The sequence below is a fragment of the Lineus longissimus genome, chromosome 1 (genome assembly GCF_910592395.1).
Source record: "Lineus longissimus chromosome 1, tnLinLong1.2, whole genome shotgun sequence".
NCBI classification, from domain to species: domain Eukaryota; kingdom Metazoa; phylum Nemertea; class Pilidiophora; order Heteronemertea; family Lineidae; genus Lineus; species Lineus longissimus.
This window is the reverse complement of record NC_088308.1, coordinates 26,421,203-26,445,235: the sequence shown is the minus strand read 5'-3', so window position 1 is coordinate 26,445,235 and position 24,033 is coordinate 26,421,203. Positions and strand designations below refer to the sequence as shown.

Below are 24,033 nucleotides of genomic sequence, written 5' to 3'. Positions count from 1 at the left end.
ATATTCCTTCAAACCCATTCTGTATATTTTCATATTCACTGAGTGGTGTCTATTTAATATTTTTAACAAGAAAATTACAATAGCTCTACGGAGCATTCGACCAAGATAGATTTTCATTGGTTGGCCTGCATACCAGGGATATTTTCATTATTTTCACTGATTTGTCAAATTTCTGTCTCTCAAATTTTGCTTCTAAACATAGGAATTTGTTGATATTTGACAATCCTGGGTGCGTATTTTCATACTTAAACTCTTTAGACGTTGTAATATGCTCTGATCATTTTTCGGTCTGCCTGCTAGTTGGGTTTTTTCAGAGCCATAAAAAGCCAGCTCATGAGCTCTGCATTTACATACATGTAGTATACATACATGTATGATGTACATGCAGTGTACATGTACATCATGCATGATTGTCACTCATTGACTGTGATTGAGTGACAGTGTTGTGCTTCAGCAGAGTAGTGTTACCTGAGATGACATGATATTGCTACATCGTCTGCGTATTGTCGTGCATGATATCGCCACTTTTTTCTTGGAATTTTAAACCTACGAATAGGCCTATATACGTCAGATCGAAATCTGTTTTGGCGCGTGGCTCTGGATTATTGCGAATTTAATACACAAAATGACGTAAATACTGATTGCGATTATACACACAACGTGGCGATATTATATCGTCGGGCATGTCTGACTTTAGAAACTAAAGTGACTTTACAAATACAACACAAGTCATGTCGGTAACTGGTAAGAACTGCCAGTGCAAGTGCTGTCATAGTGTCAGTGACAGTGTCATTACTGACATCAACTCCCAGAGATGGTTTACACAAATACCAATGGCAATTTTGAAATCTCCCCAATGGTTACCAATTCCACAGGTCTTTTAAAACAAATTTCAAACCAGCTCTAAATATCATGAAATACCAGGAAGACATGAGTCATGAACTAACGTCAGGTTGGTGTAGAGTGTTTGAATAAGTGTGTCTGTCTAGAATTGGTGTTGTCGCTGTCATCTTAAAGATCACACATTGATTCTCTCTCTGAGACCACTTTACTGTATGTTTAGACAACTAGTACAGTAGTTGACAAATGTAGTAGTACTCTGGGGGCTATTTGTTCACCTTGCATTAAATCATGATCAGTCAATGACAAACAAGAGCATTGTTAATGAGCACTCTGACAAGTATGTTTCTGTGGTGAATGATCATGACTGTCTGCTGCGATCAGCTGATTCCAAGAATGTGGATACTGGGAGCAGTGTATCAAACAGGCTGCCAGGCTCCATGGATATGAAATGGTGACCATGGCAACATAGTTGGTGATGAAGGGAGATGTTGGAAGACATCGTTGTATGCTTATTGATGTCAACCATAGTACTAATACATGTTTCTCAAGAGGCTGGTGATACAACTTACATGGGATGAAACCCCCCTTGAGTTTTACAGGCAACTGAAATTCATGTACCGGTATATTGGATTTAGCCATATATGTACAATTACAAAGCATTGGCAATGACCATGTTGAGTATGTAGTGTACTATTGATTAGTTTTTGATTCTCAGAACACTGCGTCATTGTACGCAAATTTCCTTCTCCTGTACTTCTCGCTGATTGTGGTGTTGGTATTGCATACATGACCGTGTAAATGTAGCCAAAGCAGCAGTGATAGGCACCGGTTCAGATATCTTCACATTTGGCAGAGGGGAAAGAGTTGTGTTTTTTCAAGAGGTACGTACTAAAAAAATGGAATTGAAATTTTGAGGTGTGGCATTGTTTACGACCGATACATACATGTAGCACCTCTGCTCTGAGAAGCGCGATGAGATCATTGGTTTTTTGGAGGGACACTTTTCAGGGGCCATGTCATCATAATCACGATAGTGATCTCAAACACGTCCTCTACTTGCTCAGTATGTATTGTGATGTTTTCAATGATTCTATTCTTTCAGAGTCAACCAGGTGTGATGACTTAGATCAGTCTTTCCCAATCCAACCATGTGACTGGTCAGCATGAAATATAAAACAATGGCTGAAGAAATGAGAAAACCTCATCGTAGTTTCTCTCAGGTGTGTAAATGACTTTTTTACTGTCATAACAGGCAATACAAATGTATAAACTCAACTGTACTGCTAGTAGGAACACAACTTGGGTTGATTTATTAGCTGTTTACCTACAGAGTATGGAGAGATGACCCCATCATAATTGCTGTATTTTCAGTCAAACTGATTTCTCATGCTGTCTCTGATTTCAAATTGAAACTTAACCCTTTTAAAAGAGCGATTAGTGTCTTACTATTGTAGTGATCATTACATTGTACACCATAGACGATACTTGTAGTTAGCAATAACTTTCCTTAACTGCTGACTAACCCGGCTTGCTTTCTGTTCATAACAGGCTTAAATAAATGCTGCCAATTGGATAGACAAAGGTTAGTATAGTTCACAAATTGGTTGTTGTCTTGCTTGCCTTTGGTTGGTTGTGATTTGCTTGGGTTTGGAGCATGGGATTTGGTGTGATGTTTTGTTTTTTCAAGTTCTCGTTTTCACTTTAGCGGCATGCTCTTCAATTCACCACACACATTAGCTTGTGATTTTGGTTTTGAATACCTACATGACATATCCTCACCTAAAGTTGCTTTCAGCTCTTCGTTTCCCAAACTGAACAAGGAATATTGCCATCATTGTTTTCTTCAACTCAATCGTCAGTGGTCTAGGCAGACCAAGAAAGATTTTAAAAGTTTGATAGAATTCGATAAATACTGGCCACGACCTGCCCAGTGGCCCTCTCTCCAAATCTCCATTCATATTTCAAGGCCTCGCTTGCCTTAGCAAAACACAAACATGGCATTATTGACAGGTCATACATCATTGTCTGGCTGTTGAAAGCATGGCCGTGGTCTTCAGGTCAACCCATCTTATTGCACCCTGGCTGCCGACATTGTTCTTGTTGACGATGTTTTGCATGTTTATCATCATTGGCTTGTTTGCTCTTTTGTTATTTTGGCTCCTTTTTGAAGTATCTTTGTCATTTGTAAACATCTTCATTGCATCCATCCAAGAAAAGAGGATCCAGGTTGCCTATTGTTCATGTTGTTACGACCCTGTTATCATGTTTATACCTATTCTGCTTTTCTTGTGTTGCTTCTTTGTGCAGACTTGATTGTTATTGCTAAAGGTCACTCTTTGAATTCTTTAGTCCTGTTGTTGTTAAACAGTGATACATGTATGGTATAATGAAGTAAGAGATGGTATACTGGATATGATACTTAGATATCAGTATCAGTTGAAGTTCGAAATGTTTCCATGGACACCTTGTGTACTGCAGAATGCTTCTCAAGGCATCTGTGGCATGGTGACAAAACCATATCGTCTGGTCATTATAACATTGATGTTCAGTTTGGTGAGTGCCACTTCCCACTCTCTTCTCTCATTGATTTCCTGTGACAAGCGTCATACATGTATCGGGCCTATGAGTAGTCATGGTTGTGGAGGAGTACAGAAGGGACAACACCCCTCAGTCAAGGTTATAGCCTGTTGATTTGATGTAAATATTGGGCCTGTTGTTCGATTGATTACTGCTGACTTGTATGACTGATTGCTGCTCCTGTTTACAAGACTGTCGGGCATATTCAGGCATATTTCCAGTATGTTCCTTTGGTTCCTCTCTCAATATTGGCATGGCCTTGGTCGTTCCTGACTTCTAGTCTGCAAGACCTCTTCAGTGCACCTGACTGCTTTGTAGTTCAATAGCCATGATACCAAGAAGTTGTTTGTTTTATCTGGAGACATGTCCAGGTTGTGTTTGCGAAACCTCTACTTGAATTTTTATTTAAAACAGATCGGCCAAATAGTCAGTCAGATGTGACATGGAGATCATGATGGTCATGACGCATAGATCTATTTTGAATACATCATGTAGATGACTTCCGACCACTCTGTACCAGGGCCAAAGTTAGAGACAAACGCCAGCGTTAGTACGACTAAGCAGAATCTCCTTACAATAGTAGCGTAGTGCTGGTGCCGATTGATCAACCAGGCCCAGGTCTATACCACTTTCTCTTTAGCTTCTTCCCACTCAGCTAGTTGGATCTAGTTAAAATAAGTTCATTGAAGGCAGAAGCTCTTGTTATCTTTCCTGTCTGTTGTCTACTACTCAGATGGTGAACATGATTCTTCAGGTGTTGGGTGAATCACCTTTTGCAACCCGACACTGGGTCCATCTCCATTTCATTTCACCGTTTGCTGTGGAGGTCCTTCAGCTGTGAGTTGTTGGTCCTTGGGATAAGTCATGCCTAGATAGATTCATCATGTGTCAGGATGAGATTCTTCTTGTGATGCCTTATTAATGTGCAAAGAAAAGCAGTAGGTGTGGTTGGTTGCCTGTGAGGTGTGCCATGGGTTTTAGTCTGTTGCAGCATGTCGACTCTGAGTTCCAGGTCTGACTGTTGAAGTTAGCATGTGGCTTGAACCTCATTTTCAAGCACCGTTCTTATTTTGCATTATTTCGAGTTTTGCCTGCGATGCATGTATTGTCCATGAGAACATTCCATCTGTTTACATTCAATATCGAATCACCAACACATGTAGCCCCTATGCTCTTTCTCAGCTAATCATTCATAATGTAATGGCTTGTCATTAGATCTTAACGCACAGTGATCAATATTCATCACCTGTTGCAAGCTCTATCTACTATGTAAAGACAGCAGGCTCCCGAGGCTCTGAATGTCAGGCTAATTGCTAGTTGCCACAGTCATTATGCTCTCTTGGTAGCCATTGTGATTCACATCTTCTATGGCCTCATCAGTCGATATGATTGGGCTATGGTTCTTAACCCTTGCTGCAGAAGCAATATTTTGGCCTGTGGTCAGTCGAGCAGTTGATAGCAATGCTGAAATGGCTTCCCTTGTATCAAGTTTGTCAGAACTTTTCCATATTGATGGGTACATAGGCTCAATACTCCATACTGATATACATCATAGTTCACTTAGTTGATATCAGTTAGTGTATTGTATGGATAGGCCTACTAATTGGAATGTAGAAGTCGGTCAACTATATCAGATGTCATGATACACAAATGGCATAACCATTTTAGCCAATTTCATTGTAATGTTGAGGTATGGAATATTATCAGTGTGGCAGTAACTTGTCATTTGGCACCATTAAAGTTAATCAAATCATGACACTGACTGCTGAAGAATGTTTTTGATATAAATTGTCACCCAGAGAATGTGCATAACAAGCATACAAGAAGACTGAAGATTGCTCCTCTGTGAAGATGGGATTACACCAGTAGAGTCAGTAGCTTTCAGACAGTGTCTTGCCATGGCTGAGTAATAGAACAGTTTCACAAATATGACCTGACAAGGGAGTTTGAGTGGTAAGCATGAATCTCACCAGGAAGTGTTCATTGTGACTTTAGTTCCAGACTTGACATTATAATTTATTCATTTGCTCATTGATTCACTCTTTTCAGGGTGATGCAGAATCCGACGTCCCTGGTGAGATGGATAAAATGAAAAAGATCCTGAGGTCTCCTCATGCAAATCGCAAACATGAGAAAACGTTTGGTGTGCCACTTCTTGAGCTCCTTCGTAGGCTACCAGATAGAGGCTCGATACCCCTAATGGTGCAGAAAGTCTGTAACTTCATTATTGACCAAGGTAAGTTAGTCTTGGGGAAATCAGATCTTAGATCAAATCTTAGAACCATGGTTTGCAGTGCAGACCTCGTTCATACCCTGGACATACTATTGCCAACAGAAGGCAGCCAACTAGAATCCTACAATAAGCTGATTTCCCGTGTGCATGGTTACTTGCACCACCAATCTGACAAAAGTGTTCGTTTCATGATTGCTTCATATTCACACCAAATATTGATTGGATTACACCGACCATACTGCAATGCAATGGAAATCAAGTGGTGTAGTTGGGGTTTCAATGATATTGATGTCCATCCTCTGAATATTGGTCTCTACACTCTGTTTTGATAACCGTCTGCTCTGTGAAAGGGTTCTATTCTAATGAATTGAGGTGTCTCTATTCTTTTGTCTCTCTGCTGCTATTTTATGTTTGTACTATTTTGATGTCTGTCTGCTCTGCTGAGTGTTCTAATTACCCTCTGGTCAAAAAATCTTATGCCTGACTGCTCTGTTCTAGGTATGAATTGTGAGGGAATATTTCGAGTCAATGGAAATGCCAAGTATGTGGAGAAACTGAAGGATTCATTTGATCGGACTGGTGATGCCAATCTTGAAGATGTTGACGATGTTTATGCTGTCGCTGGAATCCTCAAACTCTTCCTGAGAGAGTTGCCTGAAGGAGTCATCTCCGCGAAGACCACGAAAAAATTTATTGAAATACAAGACGGTAGGTTGATGGTGAAACTGAAGCAGAAGCAGCCTTGTTGCTTGTTGTTTTTCTAATCTAGAGGACATGTTTGACGTGAGAAACGTTCCCATTCCATCCCTGGAAGGATACAGTTCAGTCATGATAAACCATTTTGTCTTCCTTTCAGTCTATATGAGAGACTCCACCACATGTCTTAAGAAACTCAAGGTGCTAATCCAACAACTCCCTGATGAAAATCAAAACCTTTTGAAATACTTATGCAAGTTCCTGGTGCTGGTCTCATCGCGGGAGGTCTCCAATAAGATGAGCCCTATAGCATTAGGGATTGTGTTCGGGCCAAACCTCTTCAGGTAAGAGATGGATGCAAATCATTGTTAAAAACATGTAACGTAGCATGTCCTATGATAGCGATAGTCACGATGTTGTGGGTATTGTCACCGAAATTTCATTGGGAATGACTTCATGACGTAGACAGTGATAATTCAAATGACGTGGCAATATCAACCTTGGTCTGTGGATGTTAAATTAGAAAAAACAGGATGTGTCTCTGTGTCTATGAATGAGACAAGAATGTACTCTGTCTTTTCCCTTTCAGAAACGATGTAACTTTTTGTGTTTTTGTTCCAGATGTAGTGAAGGTCTTGATGGACTTCGAGAGCAGGGTATCACCAACCAGATCTCGTGTAAATTCATTGTGGAATATGACACCTTGTTCAAGTTTGAAAATGAACTGTCTCCATATAGTGCTCGTACAGTTGAGGATATCAATGCACTGATGAATGGAAAACCAATCTCCCCTAGGCAGGTCAGTCGAAAAGTCCCTCTAGAATTCCACATAGTTATTGAGTAGGTTTTCGTTACGCTATTAGTATTACATCGTCCATCACTTGAAATCGTTTAATGGCAGATGCCCCACTCTGTTTTGTTTGTACAGTACAGTATGTTTTCAGTCCACATCTCGATCACCAGCGGTGCATGATTGGTCGTCATTTTCACAACTTCATGTAGCTTTAAATCGTCAAGTCACTAGTAAACATTGTCAGTTGTTCTAAGCACTTATCACTCTACAGCTTATATCACCCTCGACTTCACTTTCAACTTATAGCCAAGTCGTTTAAAGGTAAGAAGACGGTGATAGTGCCTTGTTGGTGTTTGTTACATTTTAGGGGATTATTTTCCTTTTGATATTTTCTTGATAGGCTCAAGAAAATAAAAAACGGACACCGCCAGCTAGACCACCACCTCCTAAGTTTGTTGATCAGGAGGTTACTCCTGTACCCTCCCCAAGAAGAGTAAGTTGTCAACAAATACTAGCCTGACATTTCCTTTCTTAATGTTGTTGTCATCATGTTGCACAGTTGTTCTCAGAAACTTTTTTGCCTGATCAATTTTGAGGGCAGACCAAGATTTGAACGAATTGGCCCCGCCCCACAGATCAAGTTAACGCCTTTTACAGTCAACTTTAAGAATATTCGTGTTTTATGCATGCAATGATGTCATTGCAGGGTTGCCGATTATACTCCTCACATAGTTCTCTCAAAAGGTCAAAGCATGTTTTAAAGGTCAATTCAGTTGTTCTATTTCATTTTGCTCTCTTATACTCAACTTGTTAAATCTTGTCAGGTGGTTTCAATTTTCAAATCAAACGATACTCATTGAGAGAAAAATTCCAGTATCTTGTTGCAGAACTTGACTTCTTTTTTGTTCTCATTCATTTCATTTGCCTACTAGGTAGATTAAGTTGCTTCTTTATCATTTATTTAATTCTATTTTATTCAGAAACTAGACAGTCAGATAATATGAACAGTATTACTCTAAATTTATTTGCTATTGTTGCTATACTTCTTCATGAACTGCAGTCCCCCTGCCCCCTAGCACACACACATACTTTTGCATTATACATACTGCTGCACGACTTGAAAACACAAAACAATATGCATGTATAACTAAAGGTCTGGTTGTGTTATTTGCAACTGAAAAGGTCTGATTCGTCATGGTATCCGAAAATCATCCCTTCCAATAGTCAACTGGATTCAATAATGAGAGGTTGATGTCCGTGAAGCAGTAAGCTATACGCATGTGTATCATAAGTTCTATTCTCCTGTCTTCAGCACCGTAAACCTGAGCGTGAAATTCTGCGAGACGTGGATACGATAAGCGATGATTCGTGTGACTCGCATGGTGCTACACCCAGGGGGCGCCCTACTCAAAGCCCTCGATTCAGTGATGACGAAGTGAGTCGGTCGTCCTCACCTTTCCTGCTCAGTGTCGACAGGTAAGAGCAGAACAGAAAATGGGATAGTCTCCAAAGTCCGAATTCGTTTATTTCTCAATATTCATTCCTATAATTGTCTCAAGCATATGAAAGGTGTTTGTTTACAATGTCCAGACTTTTACTTTTACAAAGTATATGGAACATCTTGCCTTATTTCTTGCAGCGATGGAGGAGAAAGCATGGCACCATCACCTCGAATCTCAGCCTCTTCACACGAGTAAGTAGACTCCTGTTGTCTGATGTTTCAATTGAAATTCACAGAATCCACTGTTGTATCCCAATGTGATTGCTTTCACGGTGGAACTATTTTACATTCCATAGAGGTGTTGAGAAGTGTTGTCTTGTGGTATACCTCTGCTGTGCTTGCCAGAAAAAATCTGTTCAGAGTTTGATTCTTGTTGAAGCTTGATTCCCATTCAATCCCATTCACTTGCTCCTTCAGCATTAGCAAAAGGCACAAAAGATCCTGGAGTTTGCCAAGATTTTTTCAACTGTCCAGGGCCAAATGTGAGACACCACTGTCTCTAGTCCCCTGGTCACCCCTAGTCCAAAGAAAAGAGACAGTCTATGTAAAGAAACACCGGTAGCTATTTCTATTTGCTCGCAAAATACACACTGCATTTTGAAATACTACTTCCAATCCTTATTATGATATTTTAAAACAACAAGTCTTACATTTTGATATTGATTAGGAAGGTTTGGGGTATAACCATCAGCTCTTATAGTGCGGCGGATATTGTTGTACCATAATCTATTTTTGCTGCTGAAATTTAAAGCTATTTGCCATTGCTTTGGTGGCTGCTCTGTTCTTTGTGCCTTCGCCTATGAATTGGCTTGCTTATGCCTCCCATTCAAGAAGGATGCTTCAGCAAATGTTCTGATACATGTAGTTTCACGTATTAATATCAAGTGTCTGTTCTGATGTGCTTGATCCTCCTACTTATCATTTTCAGTCGTAGGAAGCGTAGTTCGAACACCAAACCTTCTCACCATTCCAATAACATACTCAACAGGTAGACCTCTCACCTTACACCAATCTTGTTCACCATCTGCTGACAATGACTTGCGATGTTGTGCTCCTGTTAGCCTGAATCTTATATCACGCATGTCACAGTCACAGCCCTTGGCATATAGGCAGTGTTGAGTTGAAGATACCTTACCCCTGCCAATTGGCCACATACCAAGAATGGATATGCACCTATTGTCCCCAAGCCTTGTTGAGCTGCCCATGCCACTTTGTAGAAGTGTCAATGTTTAAGAGGTTGACAGTTAGTTTGGCAGAACTTGTTTGATCATTGTCAGCTTTGGTTGACACGCCTTAAAAGCTGTTTTTCCTTATCTGCTATAGTATTCATTTTCGAGTGTTTCAAGGAATCTTTATTTGTTACATATGAACTATAAAAATGGACATTTTCGTTCATTTTTCCTCCGACTCTTGCACTCTATTTCTCAAACATCTTCAACCTCTTGCGCTTCATTTCACCCTTTAAGTTATTCTTTGTCCCAATCAATCAGTGCTATGGTTTATGAGTCTCCCTTGGTCAGGAAAAATGAGAGACCTAATATGGCAGTTCACAAACACAAACAACAAAATTACTGACTCACTTTACTCAGGCTGTCTGATCAATAAAGTATTACTATAAGTGACGAAATGCCCTGGTGGCCTAGATGACTTCAGACAGTGATCAGTTGTTTTGACGAAGTCATGACATGTTGGACAGTTTATAGTGTCCTGTTTGGTGGACTTGTTGCTCTGATTAAACAAGCAAAAATGTTCAGTGATCACTCTGTAATTACTCATCTAATGCATGTATATCTTTATCTCTATCAATCACATTTGAAATTTGAAATACAGGTTGTGCTGCCTTACATTCCCCTGGGGACTAAGAATGGACAATCTCTACTTTTTTTGATGCCCTGGTCAAATTGTTTCCATATTCTTTTGCATGTTTGGTCTGAATATTCATTTGTGTGTAGTTACTGACGGGTACATGTTCCTTTTGTCAGGTGCCACTGAATATTTTCAGCTGGGCAATTGGCGTACTCAGTGTAATTGAAAAATTGGGTCATGTAGTAAGAAGCTTTCCCCATTTGACCCTGTCCAAATGATTCTTGTTGCATTTGCAGGTTAGTTGACCGAGTGATACGTGCGACCATCTCGGAGCGTATTTTTGGCGAGGCAGTATCAAGTGAGGAAGATGCCAAGTCAGATCCTGGAGTAGGTGGTCCAGTCCCTGCCCCGAGGAGGAAGAGGAACAAAGATAGAAAATCACATACAGACTCACCAAGGTATGTCGGCATCTTTTTGACAGGCAGATGCAGAGTCTTGTTTTCATGTCAAATTCAATGTGTTTGAGAATGTTTTGTGTTCTACTGTGCATGTGCATGACTGCATGTCGTCCTATCGTCATTCTGCTCGTCTTAAAACATAATAAAACATTGAATAAGGTACTGAATGAGGTTAACTTCTGGTTAGTTTTTCACTTCAGAGTTGCATTTAATAGTTTTATGTATCAATTGCTCATAATAGTCCTATTCTTAATAACCTTGCATGAGTTTGAGTGATACTGTAGTGTTTTGTCTTACGTGGATGTCTCTTTTCTTTGACTGTGTAGTTCCACCTTGTACAAAGGTGTGAGCACCCTGTCTGTTCCTGATGTGTATGGCAAGCTACAATCGTACCATGATCAGTGAGTCCCTATTTTGTTGTTAGAACTTAGTGTGCATATTACCTTGCCTGTCTGTCGATTTCATGTTACGTTGATAGAATTGCCTATTGCTCTTTACAAAAATTCAATGGCAATTCTATTCAACTTAGCTTGGATGAATCACGCTGCACTAGATGCTTTCTCTGTTGCCACTCTCGTTATCAGGAGTCTTTCTTCACTGATCCTTACTGTAAACTGACAACAACTAAGGACTGCTGAATAAGTCATTCTAATTTTTTACTTGTAGCCATGTAGTATTTATGTGTAACCTATCACAAAAGTAGATTTCCTGAGTTGAAATAATTGACCTGCAAATTAGTGAAGAGGTTTAATACTGGCTTAAGTCTGGTTTTGTGGAGGGCGTGTTTTAACTTTGCATCATGGCAAAAGCTTTGAATCTCTAAAGGCTTGGTTTGGCATGCAATTCTTTCTTACGTATGAACCTAATTCTGCCTTAGACTTTCAACTGCATCTGTTCTCTGGTAGAAGCTTTACTTCAAGGGGTCATCTATTGAGTCAGATTGATGGATGGCCCCTTTTCATATCTTTGTGGATGCATCGGCACTTTCCTTTGCACGTTGCGGGTCTGACGACATGTGCTCATTTTGAGTGTCAGTAGAGTATAATTGTTTTTAAAATGGAGGTCAAGTACTAGTACCACTTACCTGGAACGACAGTTGATTTGAGAGAACATCCATTAGATAGAAGACATTTTTGAAATTGCTAGTCTGGTCAAATGGTTTCAATCAGGTTGACCTTCCCAACACTACTCATGTAGTCTGATGTGACTTATAGTCAAATGGGTCAAGTGACATCCTGTTGTACAAATAACAAGCCAACTCTTAGTCTTCATATTATTTCTTCTCATCAGAGACGAACCTGACAATATGAGTGACGTGTCAATCACAGTGCCGTCTTCCTATGGAGACTCGGACAGTCAGAATGAACGGAACAGTGACAGTACTGTCTCAACGCCAGCATCAACACCAGTGCCAAAACCAAGGAGTCCGAAACGCAAACAAGTGAAGAAAAACTCTGAAAGGTTAGTCAGGAGTAATGGCTGATAGGAATCATTGTGAGGTTGAACTTTCAGCCTGCTGTGATGAGCAAGTAAATGAAATATTGATGATGTTATTCAACTTGAAAACAGTTTGGCCAGCTTGTGTTGACTGATTTTCCTCTACTCATGTGAGCTCTCGTATGTTTTCAGGGATACGCAAGATTCTTCAACAAATAACCATATTCACAATGAATCAGACTTTGATTGTGTGACAAGGACCCCATTATTGACAGGGGTAAGTTCAAACTCTGATCTTACGCAGCTCATGAGTGGAAAGTTCTCTGTGGTTGAATGCTGGACCATCTAGTACTTCTGGTATCTCCAACAGATGTTGATTAAAGTGTCAAGTTACATACCCATAGCAGTACGATTGCTGTTCAAATTTCTTACCAAATGTGAGGAAATGTCAGCCCTTCTCACCACATGGCTGTCGGTCTGGTTTTCCTTCCAGTTATTCTCTTCTTATCTTTATTTCTTTGTTCCAGTTCAAAAGGGACTCTGGACCCAAGAATCGTCGTTCACCATCAAAGACCCAGAGTATAGCTATTGAGCCCAAGAGTGGTTGGGTGAATGGTGGCTTGCCTAGTCCCTCCACGAGTGACAAATATAAAACATATCCTCCTCGCGCTGTGCGCGATGACGAACTTGCTGTGAACGTTGATGAGGTTGAGTCCCATAATCAGTTATACGCCATAAACAATGTCGATAGTGATGCAGATTCAAAAAACCACCTACAGTTCTTGGATATGTGCCAAAACGGACCGAGTAGTAAATCTCCTGATATCTCACCAAGTGGAGGTAGGAAACCATACATACCACCGTTGGATTTGTCTATTCTGCACGAACATGGCGATGGTGCTGGTGAGTATTTTCATGCACACAGTTCTTCTTCTTCTTGAGTTCTCAGATTCAGGTAAACTCTCTTATGTGCGTTCATTTCTGTTACTTTTGATTGTGTGACTTCTGAAGACTCCGATTTCATGTGATTTCATGTGTATTATTCTTCAAATCGGTTCTAGAGAAGGATCTCTTAAAACCCTCTCAGGGAAGCGTGAAGTAGGTGATCGTGACTGCTGTCATTCAATGCGGTCTTAATCTCTCAGTGGCCAGTTGATGACTCTGCACAGCTTGGCTTCAGTTGCTCTTGGTTAGTGTCCCCTTTCTGAAAAATGAAGACTCATCCACGGAATATCTTAATCTGCTTTACAGCAACTATCACAGGGCAGTAACCAGAAGCCGCAATTCATTGAGCTTGAGCTCACCCAGCTACTGCCTATCTCACTTCCTTGCTATTGGGTTGTGTAGTTTCAAAGGCCCCTTACTTACCCGATTCCGCACATTTCAGAGCCAATCCGAGCAGAGGAGGGTCCCTGTCCAGCTTTCCTCAAAGGCCGAGATTTTAGTGAGGAAGAGGTGCTGCTCTCACCCAGGGCAGTCAGGATGAAAAAGAAAAAGTAAGACTTGTCAATTTGTGCATGATCTGTTTTGCCTTTAAGGGAATTGGGTTATTCTTTAACTATTGAGTGTGGTAAACCTCCTTCATGACACATGAAAGGTTTTTTTCTCCAATGATAATTGGTGACTTTAGTTTTTCTGTTCACGTCATGCTGCCATACCTTCTCAATGCAGTGAAGAAAGTTACTTTGTTTTTCAGATTACTGACCAATAAGATGTGGTGATGGTTATATTTTGTCATTTATTTCATTTTCAATCTGTTTTTTATTCTCTCTCGTGTTCATTATCTTTAAGTGGGTGGACCGCCGAGACATCCCCGAGTTCTTTCAAATCGTGCGAGTACATGAGGTGAACCTCTTTCTCCCTCCATGTTACATGGATAGGTGTTGCGTTTTAGTAGATTTATGGCTATGCGTTTTAGTCCAGAGAAATGAGGAGAAGTCAAGACAATTAATCTGTAGCTGTTGGAACCATTTCTATCAAAAATTTAAACTCGTCTTAAACTGACATGTTAGAAATCGCTCAAGCCTTATCTATCGTTAATCATTAGAATGACAGTCATTAGTATGAGTCGCGTAGTTATTGTGCTGTCACTGAGATTAACTTTAGTCCTTATATTTGCCATTTAGAACATGGATGCTGCTCCAACAGATTAATTAGACGTACTCCTCTTTTTTCTGGCAAGAAGAATTGTGTTAAACCTTAGAGAATCTAAATTCAGCAGTCACTGTCAGTGCCTATGTTGTAGTTCTCCAATCCCAATGCCATTTTGGAACTCTCCTCCCGAAGGTGAATAGCTTTTGGTATCCGGGCCACCTCCCCCTTTGGTTAGACAGTCTCTAAGGTTTAGCTGTCCTACTTAGCCCAGTTTGCCCCATGTCCGCACCCTTCCCATGCACACTAATCCACCTCATAACAACCAAGTATTCGATTGCTTTTTGCTTTTCTCATTAACAGTTTTCAGGCACAGGCAGAATTTGCTGGTAGATCCATCCCCCAACTCGCTATAACACTCCCAGATCGTTGTACCCATGCAGATGATGTATTGAATTCAATCAATCAGTATAAGACTTGTAGGATGCCTTCCATGGTAGCACCATGCTCAATGTGCCACTTCCCCAAAATATTGTCCAAAGAGACAAGACTTTAGTTTCTTCATGAGTTTGGTCTCTTGCTTGGACCTTCAGTTGGATTGGATGTTTACTCCGCCGCAGTCACTGGACCTTGATGTAGTTTGTTTGAACTCAAGGGCCTTGACATTTGCCGACCTAGTCCTGAAGAAGGAGATACTCCATTCGGTCCAACACCATTGAGCAACTTGTTGTATACTCACGTTACCTTGAACTCAAATGGAATTTGTTGGTGCATGCTGTAAACAATGTTGATATTGGTGTAACTGTTCAATGTAGTGTGTCTATGGTTTGTGATCATGATATTGTGGTTTCTGGTGGTCAACCCTTGTAAAATATCACAGCCTGGTTCCTAAGAAAGTGTACCATTTGGGATAATTGAGTATTGTGGTTGGGATGTGACCAATTTTTTTGCTCCTGTTTGTTACAAGTTCGGTTTCCTCACCACACCATCACTCCTTGCACACCATCATTTTGCCGTTGTTAATTTCCAGTTTAACCCAACAACACCTCGAAAGACTCCATACCTTAGTTCTGTTTATTTGATGTACAATCATTTCAAAAATATTTTCAATAAAACTCAAGTTAAAATCTTTTGTTAATTCTGTTTGATTTACAATGGGTGGGCTTTCTTTTCCAGTGCTGATCCTGATACTGATATGCCACCTTCGCCTCCCATCGGCCAGACGCCAGTATCTGCTAGGTGTGTAGCTGTAGCCCCTTAGTTAGACACACTGCACTATTTTAGCTCATTTCTAGTTTCAGCAGACTAAACTCCACATAACCTCATCAATGCTTATGCTATTTTACTGACCTCTGACCTAACACACTCGCTCTGATTTACCATTTCCTCACTTAAGTTCTCAATTCTTCAGTTTATTTGAAGTTTAGCTTTTTAGTCCCGATTCCCCTATCCTTTCTTTTCAAATTCCAGCAAGTTGAAATCTTTATATTGCTGTCTTTTGCATCTTTATTCCGACTCATGGAAAGCAATAAATTTGGCTGTTTATGGTTTAGACCAGGATCTTTTCCTGGGAAATCTCGGTTTCACCCAAAAGCATGACCAGTGGAGACACTTTTGCTCTAACCTCAGGCTCTCTGAATCGTACAGAGAGGTGACAAATGTGATCATCTGTGATGTTGGAACGGAATTAGAACAGTCGAGGCCATTACCAAAAATCCATTTCTTTGATCATGACCTGATTGGTGATCCCTTGGTAGCATAGCAGACGTCACCATGGCTTCCTCATCTGATACGGGGTTTGTCTTTGTTTGCAGTAGCGTCAAACAAGAAGAAGAGTACACTACCACCGTGAAACGTCTCACCAAGAAAATACAAAGTAAGTTCTTTGTCTCAACTTGATAGAACCCTTGTCCCGGTTGTTAGAAAGCATGTTGGCTCATAACACCATGCTGACACGTCGTTTCATGTACATCAATGATCATGCAACATATGTCAACATGATGGCTCTGTCGGTCTTATGAAGACTGTTTCTCAGTAGACTGTTGTTTTGAGAAAAGGCATTGGCTGTTAGCGTCTTCTTTTTCCAGTCTTGAACCTGCTTTTAAAGTTTAAATAGCATTCTCATCTTGGTGGCCTCTTCCTTTCAGCATTGAAGAAGAAGATAAAGCAATATGAGGAGGGTTTTGAAGAGAAGAATGGCTATCGGGTAAGCTACTGACATATGAGGAGGCATCACTGCTTCAGGCGTTGTCCGGATAGATTCCTAATGCTCAGTATTACACATCATTTTATGAAAGCAGGGTTGACTGTGCAGGATCACAGAGCTCACTGTTCTTGCCTAACATTACTTGGGTCTTCCTTGCGGCATCTTCCAATATTGCTTTTAATGATTACCTTTTATGTTCTATTCTTCTTGCAGCCTTCGCAGTCTGTGAAAGCATCCGATCCCGCCATGAAGACAGTCATTGGTGAACTTTCGAAAGCCAGGAAGGAACTAAAACGTAAGCCATTTAAACATTCAAAATTCAGCCAATTTATGTTGTACCCACCAGCCACCATGAAATCTCTACACTCAAGTCAAATTGTGCAAGGAAATTAAGCTGTGGGTTGACATTACACCCTTTCTTCAACAATTTGTAGTTGTTGTTCGAATCCAAGACATTCTCTATTATTTGAAAAGACATAATAATAAGTACCAAGTTGTTGACAATCTTGACTGAAATATGAGATGTATGTGAAGTATTTCTCAAAAGAAGGCAGTCCTGTGTAGATTTGTTAATCTTTAGAGTGTGGCATTGAGGAATCTCTCCATTCTTATATGCCACAGATCTTAATAACAGAGAATTTGAAGGTAATGGGATCATGTCAGTCTTATTCTTAGACTTCTACACTCCACCTGCTTTGCAATCACTGTGCTTTTATATTTCATTATAAATGTGCCAATATTGTGCATCTTGAACTCTCTGTAAACCCATCGAGAGCGGGTGAGCATTTGACTGCTTTCATTCAAAGCACAGACTTGATGTTCCTCTCATTAAATCAGTGGTGATTGATCTCTCATCTCCCAATATGTGGAAAATGAGTCCTGCGTAACGTTGTCCCTTGCTGCTGCCACATATCATCTTTCAACATTCTGCATGTCACTAACAGTTTAACTTTGTCTCATATTTCATCAAAGTTAACTTTAGTGTGAGATTTTACAATATAGATAGATTAGAACTGGTTGACGTTCTCTCAGAAAGGAACAGTAGAGGAGTTTTAGTGAGGCTTCTATTCCCTCACAGGTATATGAGGTATCCCGGCTGAACTTTTTTCATCCCTAAACTCCTCCTAGGTTCAAAATGTTCAATTTAATCACATATTTTCTCAGCTTGGGGGACAGCCTGACACAACATAACATTGTATAAGACTCATTCCTCCTGATTTACAGGCACAAAGGATGACTATCGAGGGAGTATGGAGCATTTATCAGAACCGTGCACCAGCTCACGACGATCATCTGAGGAGGAGGATCAGGAGACACCAGACATGCATTACACTCTTGAGGTCATCAATCGCAGGTTGAGGGAGAAGCGTCTCGATGCTGGGCGACCACATGACTTAGGGGTAGGTTGTGGTTTGTTCTATTCTCAGCATTTGGTCATCAGAATTGTTTTGATGGCGGAGGATTATGGCTCTTTTTCAGTATCAACTGCCTGAGAAGCTGTAATGTTGTTATATGTATGCGGTTAAAGACTGTTGTATGTGATTAATCCACCATCTTTTTCCAGGATATGGACAGTGCTCAAGTGCAGGAGGAAAAGCTTGCCATACAGAAGGCCCTCTTGTACTTTGAAAGTCTTCATGGACGACCGGTGAGTGGTCAGCTTCAAGTTACTACTCTCAGTCATGTGTTGGTGGTCATTGACCCCTGGTGTCATTTACCTAATCATAACAGTGATAATGATGGCAGTTTTTAAAAACACTTGGGACACCATAATGGAGGACTTGGAACTTGTTTGAAATCATGGTTTTGCCCACCATGACATCCCTGTTCCTCAGGCCTGCTTATTAGCTGGAAGTTGTCATTGAACTGTTTAACATTCACTGATTGCTTTGTATTTTAGTCCTCAAAAGACGAAAAGGAATTGATGCGTCCCCTATATGACAGATACCGAAATATAAAGAGGATTATATCCAGCCCAAAGGTGTCATCGGTAAGTTTGCTTGGTAATGAGAGTGATTCTGTAATAAACAACATCTGGAACATAACATTTTACCTCTTCTTTTCGGCCAAGACTTCTTTTACATTGTGATGTTGTTTTTTCAGGACAAGTCTCGGGAACTGCAACCTCTGCCTGAAGGCCAGGCTGTAGAATTCTCTCCTTCTTCCAATCAATCAACAAACAGGGTCAGTATTTTGATTACCATGTAAAATCGTGATGTGCATTCATTTCACTTCCATTTCTGTGATTATCTCATTCAATACTAAATGGAAAGCGTGGACATCATTTCCATTCTTTCAAACAACTAGACTGGTGTCAAGGAATGTGAATATGACTTATGGACCAAGAAAAGGCCTTGCCGAAACTCACTCAGGGATGGGGCCAAGTGGGTTTATCATGTCCATGCATGTGCATTACCGTCAGCTGAGCTGATTAGTGTTTTGCGCTACAAAAATGGATCACAGCCTGAAATACTAATGGATGTAGTTGTGATCTATACCTGTTACCATCATGTACTACTTTGAAATGAAGGAATGAAGTACACTCAGACCCTTGTAATGAAATAAGTGTCAGCAGTATCCCTCTTCATACCTTCAGCTCTCTATCAAGATCCCTACGGCCGACGTCGACGATGATGAGATGGCCTTTGACTTCTTAGTGACGCGAGATCTCCATATCACCCCCGGTAACTTTGAGAATGGCACTGGGAGTTTGGACCGCAGACTCTCATACCCAGGCCGGTTAAAAAACATACAATCTGAAGCTGGACTCCATGAAATGGATACGTAAGTACACAGATTAGGGGATTTCATTTAAGAATTGGGAACTTTTGTTAATGGTTTTCAATGAATTTCAAGTCTGTGCCTTAGTGATTGTGGAAACACATGCATCTGATTTGAAAACTTGGGTCGAAAGTCTCTAAAAATCCCACTCAAAGAAGTCCCCAACTTGTCTTTCAATGGCTGTTAGCCAATGTCATTAAGCACGTCATAACTTCAACTTTCCAGTTCTGAATTACGTGACGAGTTATCAAAGGCACGAGCAGATAAACGTAGACTAAGACGGGTGCTGAAGGAATTCGAAGATGAATTCTTTGATTCGACGGGTAGGAAAGTTCAGAAGGAGGACCGAGCTCCCAAGGAAGCAGAATATATGGCTTATAAGGTAAGAAAAGGATGTTTGACTTTTTGCTAAAGTTCCTTTGATAGTGCACTTTCTGTGGACAGATCCTTGCTCGAAGCACTTCAAAGGGTTTTCCAAGGATGCCAGTAACACCAAGCTCATAATTCTAATGGCAAAGAACTAACTAACTAGCATGATGCTTCTTGAGAGTCTTACATACATGTATCCCCATGCGATGGAGCATAACTGATGATATATTGTTTACATCTCTTCCTCTTCTTCTTGCAGCAAGTGAAAGCAAAGTTACGTCTGCTGGACGCTTTGATATCAAAACGTGACCCAGCGTCATCGTTATGACAGCCTTGGATGGATTTAATAGACGTGTAAATATGGATGTAATTTATTAAGGAACCAGAGAATAAAGAATATATGTGGACAGTATATGAGATAGACTATGACAACCTGTCCAGTTCACCCGATTTTGGTAAATATCTCTCATTTATGAGTGATTCTTCTCGGATAGAGAGGGATGGGGATTTGATAGACCCCCACTTTCTACTTGTAATGATGGTCAGGTCACAAGAGATCTGTCTTCTCTTATCAGAATGGGGTGAATTGGGGTATTGCTGCCTATGACATTTTGTTGTCCTTTAAAATGCTATATTATATTTTAACATGGTTTGTGGAACAGTCACAACATTCCACTGTGTGTGGTGAAGTCATGACTGCATGTTGTGTGTCTGTTCTGTAGATTAAAAGCAATTGGTTATCACAGCTTAGAGCTGTGCATTCAAAATTATCGAGTTTTCATGAGACTTTTTCATTCTTCATCCTCCTGCTCTGGGTAGAGCTCAGGTCAGAGTCTTCAGGTGATCCCCTTCAGTTGTAAATACATAATCGTAATGCCGAAAAATGAAAATGCGTTTCGAACGCACCAGACTTATGTTTGATCAGTTGAAAACCTTATCTCATGAAACCTTGTTTTGCATAAACTTCTGAAACCATCATTAAGTGGTACTTTCTGTTTTCATGGTTGTCTAAGTAACAGAGCTCCTCCCTCCTTCTCTTGTGCCATTATCTCTCATTTCCATATGTGACATTACTTATTCAAGTTCCGTAAAAATTGGCCAGTGATTGATGAAGTTAAATCGAATCAGTGAGTTGTTGAACATTAGCTATTACCTTTTTTACTTTTCTAACAAATTATCTTGTATCACAAAAAATCATATCAGAATCAATTACAATGAATTGTTAATTTGTTATTATTGACACTGATGTTAATCAAATAGTTAAGATATTAAGGTAAGAGTTACTTTTAATAAGCCGTCCCTGTTCCTTGGTTGAAGAGAGAAGTGAATGCAACCAGATGTAACGTTTTGATTTGTTAGGACTTTCCATGTATTAGTGCGACACTATGTCAGTTTCATTACCAAAATTACAAAATCATTATTTTGCCCAAAATGTAATAACTTTATACTTAGATGAATTCCGAATTGGTGAATTGCGGTAATATTGCCAAATTTTATGATTTGAGATGTTTTCTTTGGGTTTTTGGCCTCACTCCTTGCATGGCCCTAATGAATACTCAACGGTAAAGCTCACATGCTTAGGTCTGTTCCGACACATCTTTCAATCAAAAATCAGATGTAAAAATAACAATGAATGGATTGCTGTACATTGTTAGCCCTTTGTTACTTTGTTACCTTTATCATTACATGTTGCGTCATAGTCACACCAAAACCAATGTATCAGTTGTAATGACATATTCAATTGGTGACTTATGAATAACTTATGCAAATATCAATGTGTATCTTATCTTGTGTTCCCTTGAGGGGGGAGGGTATAACATACACATTGACGCTGGCATCAGTTACTTTGGAGAAGAGAGATCTTTATGTTGACGTTTGATATAGTTTCCTTGGCTTTGCTATTCCATGTGCACAAATTGTGAGAGCATGAGACTCTACCACTGCATGCAGCTTCTAGATATAGCACTGTATCAACTTTATTTTGCACTGATATTGTAGGCAATCACACAGGGTCATGCTCTGTACCTCCTAGACATCAGTCTTGTTCTTTGCTTTATTCGCCTCATTGTCCAACCCTAAAACCTGTCTCCCATGAGAATGGCACAAACCAATACCCTGTTTGATTGTTTGCAATAACCTCGGCTAAGATTGCAAGTTGTAAATTTCTTCATTTGGTGATACAAGATATTTGACTGTGATGTGTTATGAGAATGATGTAAAAATTATATTCTGTGATATTTTGAATTTAAATGGTAGTTTTTTCCAAATTGAAGTAATTGTATAAAGTTAAATGGCTTTGATTGTAGAAGTGTATTATTCAATTGCTTGAATTGTGTCACATAATTGGTAACCACCATATCCATTGGTCCATATAAGAAACCCCTTGTATGTTCCCGCTGGTCCTTGTCCAGGTTTCATGTGTAATTGTAAACCGCCTTATTTTTGCGTACAGTCTAATATGATTGAACAGACCAATTAACAAAGCATTAATCAAACACCAAAATGAACAACAAGTAGATTATACAAGCTTTGGTTATATTTGCTACTTTTGAACCAAATATTACCCAAGATTATACTGTAAGAATTGATTATCAAAATGGGACAGATTTAAACTTAACATATCCTAGATATTGAATAGATTGGATCCAAATGTTTAATAATCATACCAGATCTGTGTAAATTTGATAAATCTACAATGATAATTCAGTAGAGTGTGCACCTGTTTAGCAGATGTTCAAACTTTACGAGTCTAATATTATAATTCAGTGTGCAGAGTGCTGTACATCATTGTCTGAGGGTGTGCCGCCTACTGTATACAGGGAGTTCCCAAGTCTGGCACTCAAATCATATTGATTATCATCATCCTGTGGAAACTGCAGCTGTGTCACAAAGGGTATAGATAAATGGAAGACTCAACCACTGACATTGACAAACTTGTCAATAGATTTATTTGGATGATTGCCGTGCGGGACTAGATATGCCAGCTGTGCATGACCAATATAAGTCAAGTACTCAAGCTATTATTGGTTTAACTGATGTACATGTATGCTCGTTTGTCTGTTCGTTTCAATCTTGTCATGTGCTTCATATGGTAATTTCAATTATTTGTGCAGGCATGCTGGGTTATGCATACTTGAACAGTTGATACATTGATTATCCTGAATTAACTTATTCGTTTAAATTGTCTATATCTAGGTTTATTATAGGTATGGTATGGAAGGTATAAAATTATTATACGTGATCAGCTCTGGCAAAAGTTGATATCTGTCTTTGGCCTCAAATGCCTAGGTTTGCCCTAGCTGGTCACGGTACGAAAAATCAAAACTGAGTAAAACCAAAATGAATTTGTTATTAGTTTCTTGAGACTCCTCCACGTACTACAGTACAGTCATTGCAATTCTTTCTGATGTGACCAGTTCTTTCAATGGTTGGTTTAACCCCATGGCATATTTTGGGCTGTCGGTGCTATGTCTCAGTAATAGTAATCTTAGGCTACTGTTGCCATTCCCTGTCCTCATGTCATAGTACCTCTCTTTATTGCTGAGATAAAAGAGCTCAGTTCACGAGAGGCAGATTGCTGGTTTTATCATGAGCAGTGAGAGCCTATTTTCGTAGGCCTACTGACAGTCTGTTGTGTTGCAGTGACATCTGGTGATCCACTTACAGATAGTGGCAGTACACATCAGTCATCGCACCATAAATAAAAACCATTATCCATTCAAAATCGATTAAATGTACATCTGCTGCTGGAATTTTTAAATCTGGCTCCCGAACATAACTTGGCTACAAAGATGTTTTGTATCTTTGAGTATCAGTGCACCAGTGAGAGTCACAAAAAGCGGTCACCTCCAACTGTTGATATGGAAGACTTTACTAAAATTCTTGATGTTACGATACTCCCCTACTTCTCAAGGAAGTTAGAAGTACAGTGGGAGTATCTCAAGTTCAAACTTCCTTTTTTCCTGTGCCACACAATGTACTTAAAACCACCTCTTCTTCAATTTATTGCAAAAATCAGTGGTTGTATATAAATTGCATCCTCCTGAAGAAAGGACCAAATTCTGTTTGTTATTTCTTAATGTAGAAAGTCCTATTTATAATATGTTACACAAAGCATTAAGTGTATAAAAGTGTTTAGTCTATGCCATTTGTGAAAAATAAAGAATGTTGACAGATTTATCATAATTGAGCTTTGGTACTTTTGTTCCGATTCTTGGAGATGCTGTATGCCCCTACCATCTT

At 39.8% G+C, this 24,033-nt stretch overlaps 1 protein-coding gene across 9 annotated transcripts; it reads left to right on the top strand.

Annotated features, from left to right (window-relative positions):
• Positions 1-140: 140 nt before the first annotated feature.
• On the top strand, positions 141-23,976 carry LOC135494751 (protein FAM13B-like). 9 transcript variants are annotated; one of them, XM_064783057.1, is made up of 29 exons: positions 141-229; positions 1,946-2,063; positions 2,392-2,425; positions 5,470-5,656; positions 6,152-6,361; positions 6,510-6,693; positions 6,971-7,148; positions 7,543-7,635; positions 8,455-8,618; positions 8,782-8,835; positions 10,746-10,907; positions 11,234-11,308; positions 12,198-12,368; positions 12,537-12,621; positions 12,872-13,247; positions 13,732-13,840; positions 14,136-14,189; positions 15,612-15,674; positions 16,250-16,311; positions 16,583-16,641; positions 16,855-16,936; positions 17,263-17,286; positions 17,866-18,041; positions 18,206-18,289; positions 18,542-18,631; positions 18,745-18,825; positions 19,238-19,425; positions 19,648-19,804; positions 20,051-23,976. In XM_064783057.1, the coding sequence occupies exons 4-29, from the start codon at positions 5,500-5,502 to the stop codon at positions 20,117-20,119; spliced, it is 3,207 nt and encodes a 1,068-aa protein (XP_064639127.1). In that variant the 5' UTR covers positions 141-229; positions 1,946-2,063; positions 2,392-2,425; positions 5,470-5,499; the 3' UTR covers positions 20,120-23,976. The 9 variants fall into 9 exon arrangements, with proteins under 9 accessions (XP_064639127.1, XP_064639089.1, XP_064639134.1 ...); XM_064783019.1 differs by lacking the exon at positions 2,392-2,425; XM_064783026.1 differs by lacking the exons at positions 141-229; positions 2,392-2,425 and adding an exon at positions 1,583-1,724.
• Positions 23,977-24,033: the final 57 nt, after the last annotated feature.

Coding starts and splice junctions, on each gene's coding strand:
- LOC135494751 (XM_064783019.1), top strand. CDS start 2,007: ATGAAATATAAAACAATGGCTGAAGAAATGAGAAAACCTCATCGTAGT. Junction 2,064..5,469: donor CTCATCGTAGTTTCTCTCAG/GTGTGTAAATGA, acceptor CACTCTTTTCAG/GGTGATGCAGAATCCGACGT. Junction 16,937..17,262: donor AGCCAGGAAGGAACTAAAAC/GTAAGCCATTTA, acceptor TATATGCCACAG/ATCTTAATAACAGAGAATTT.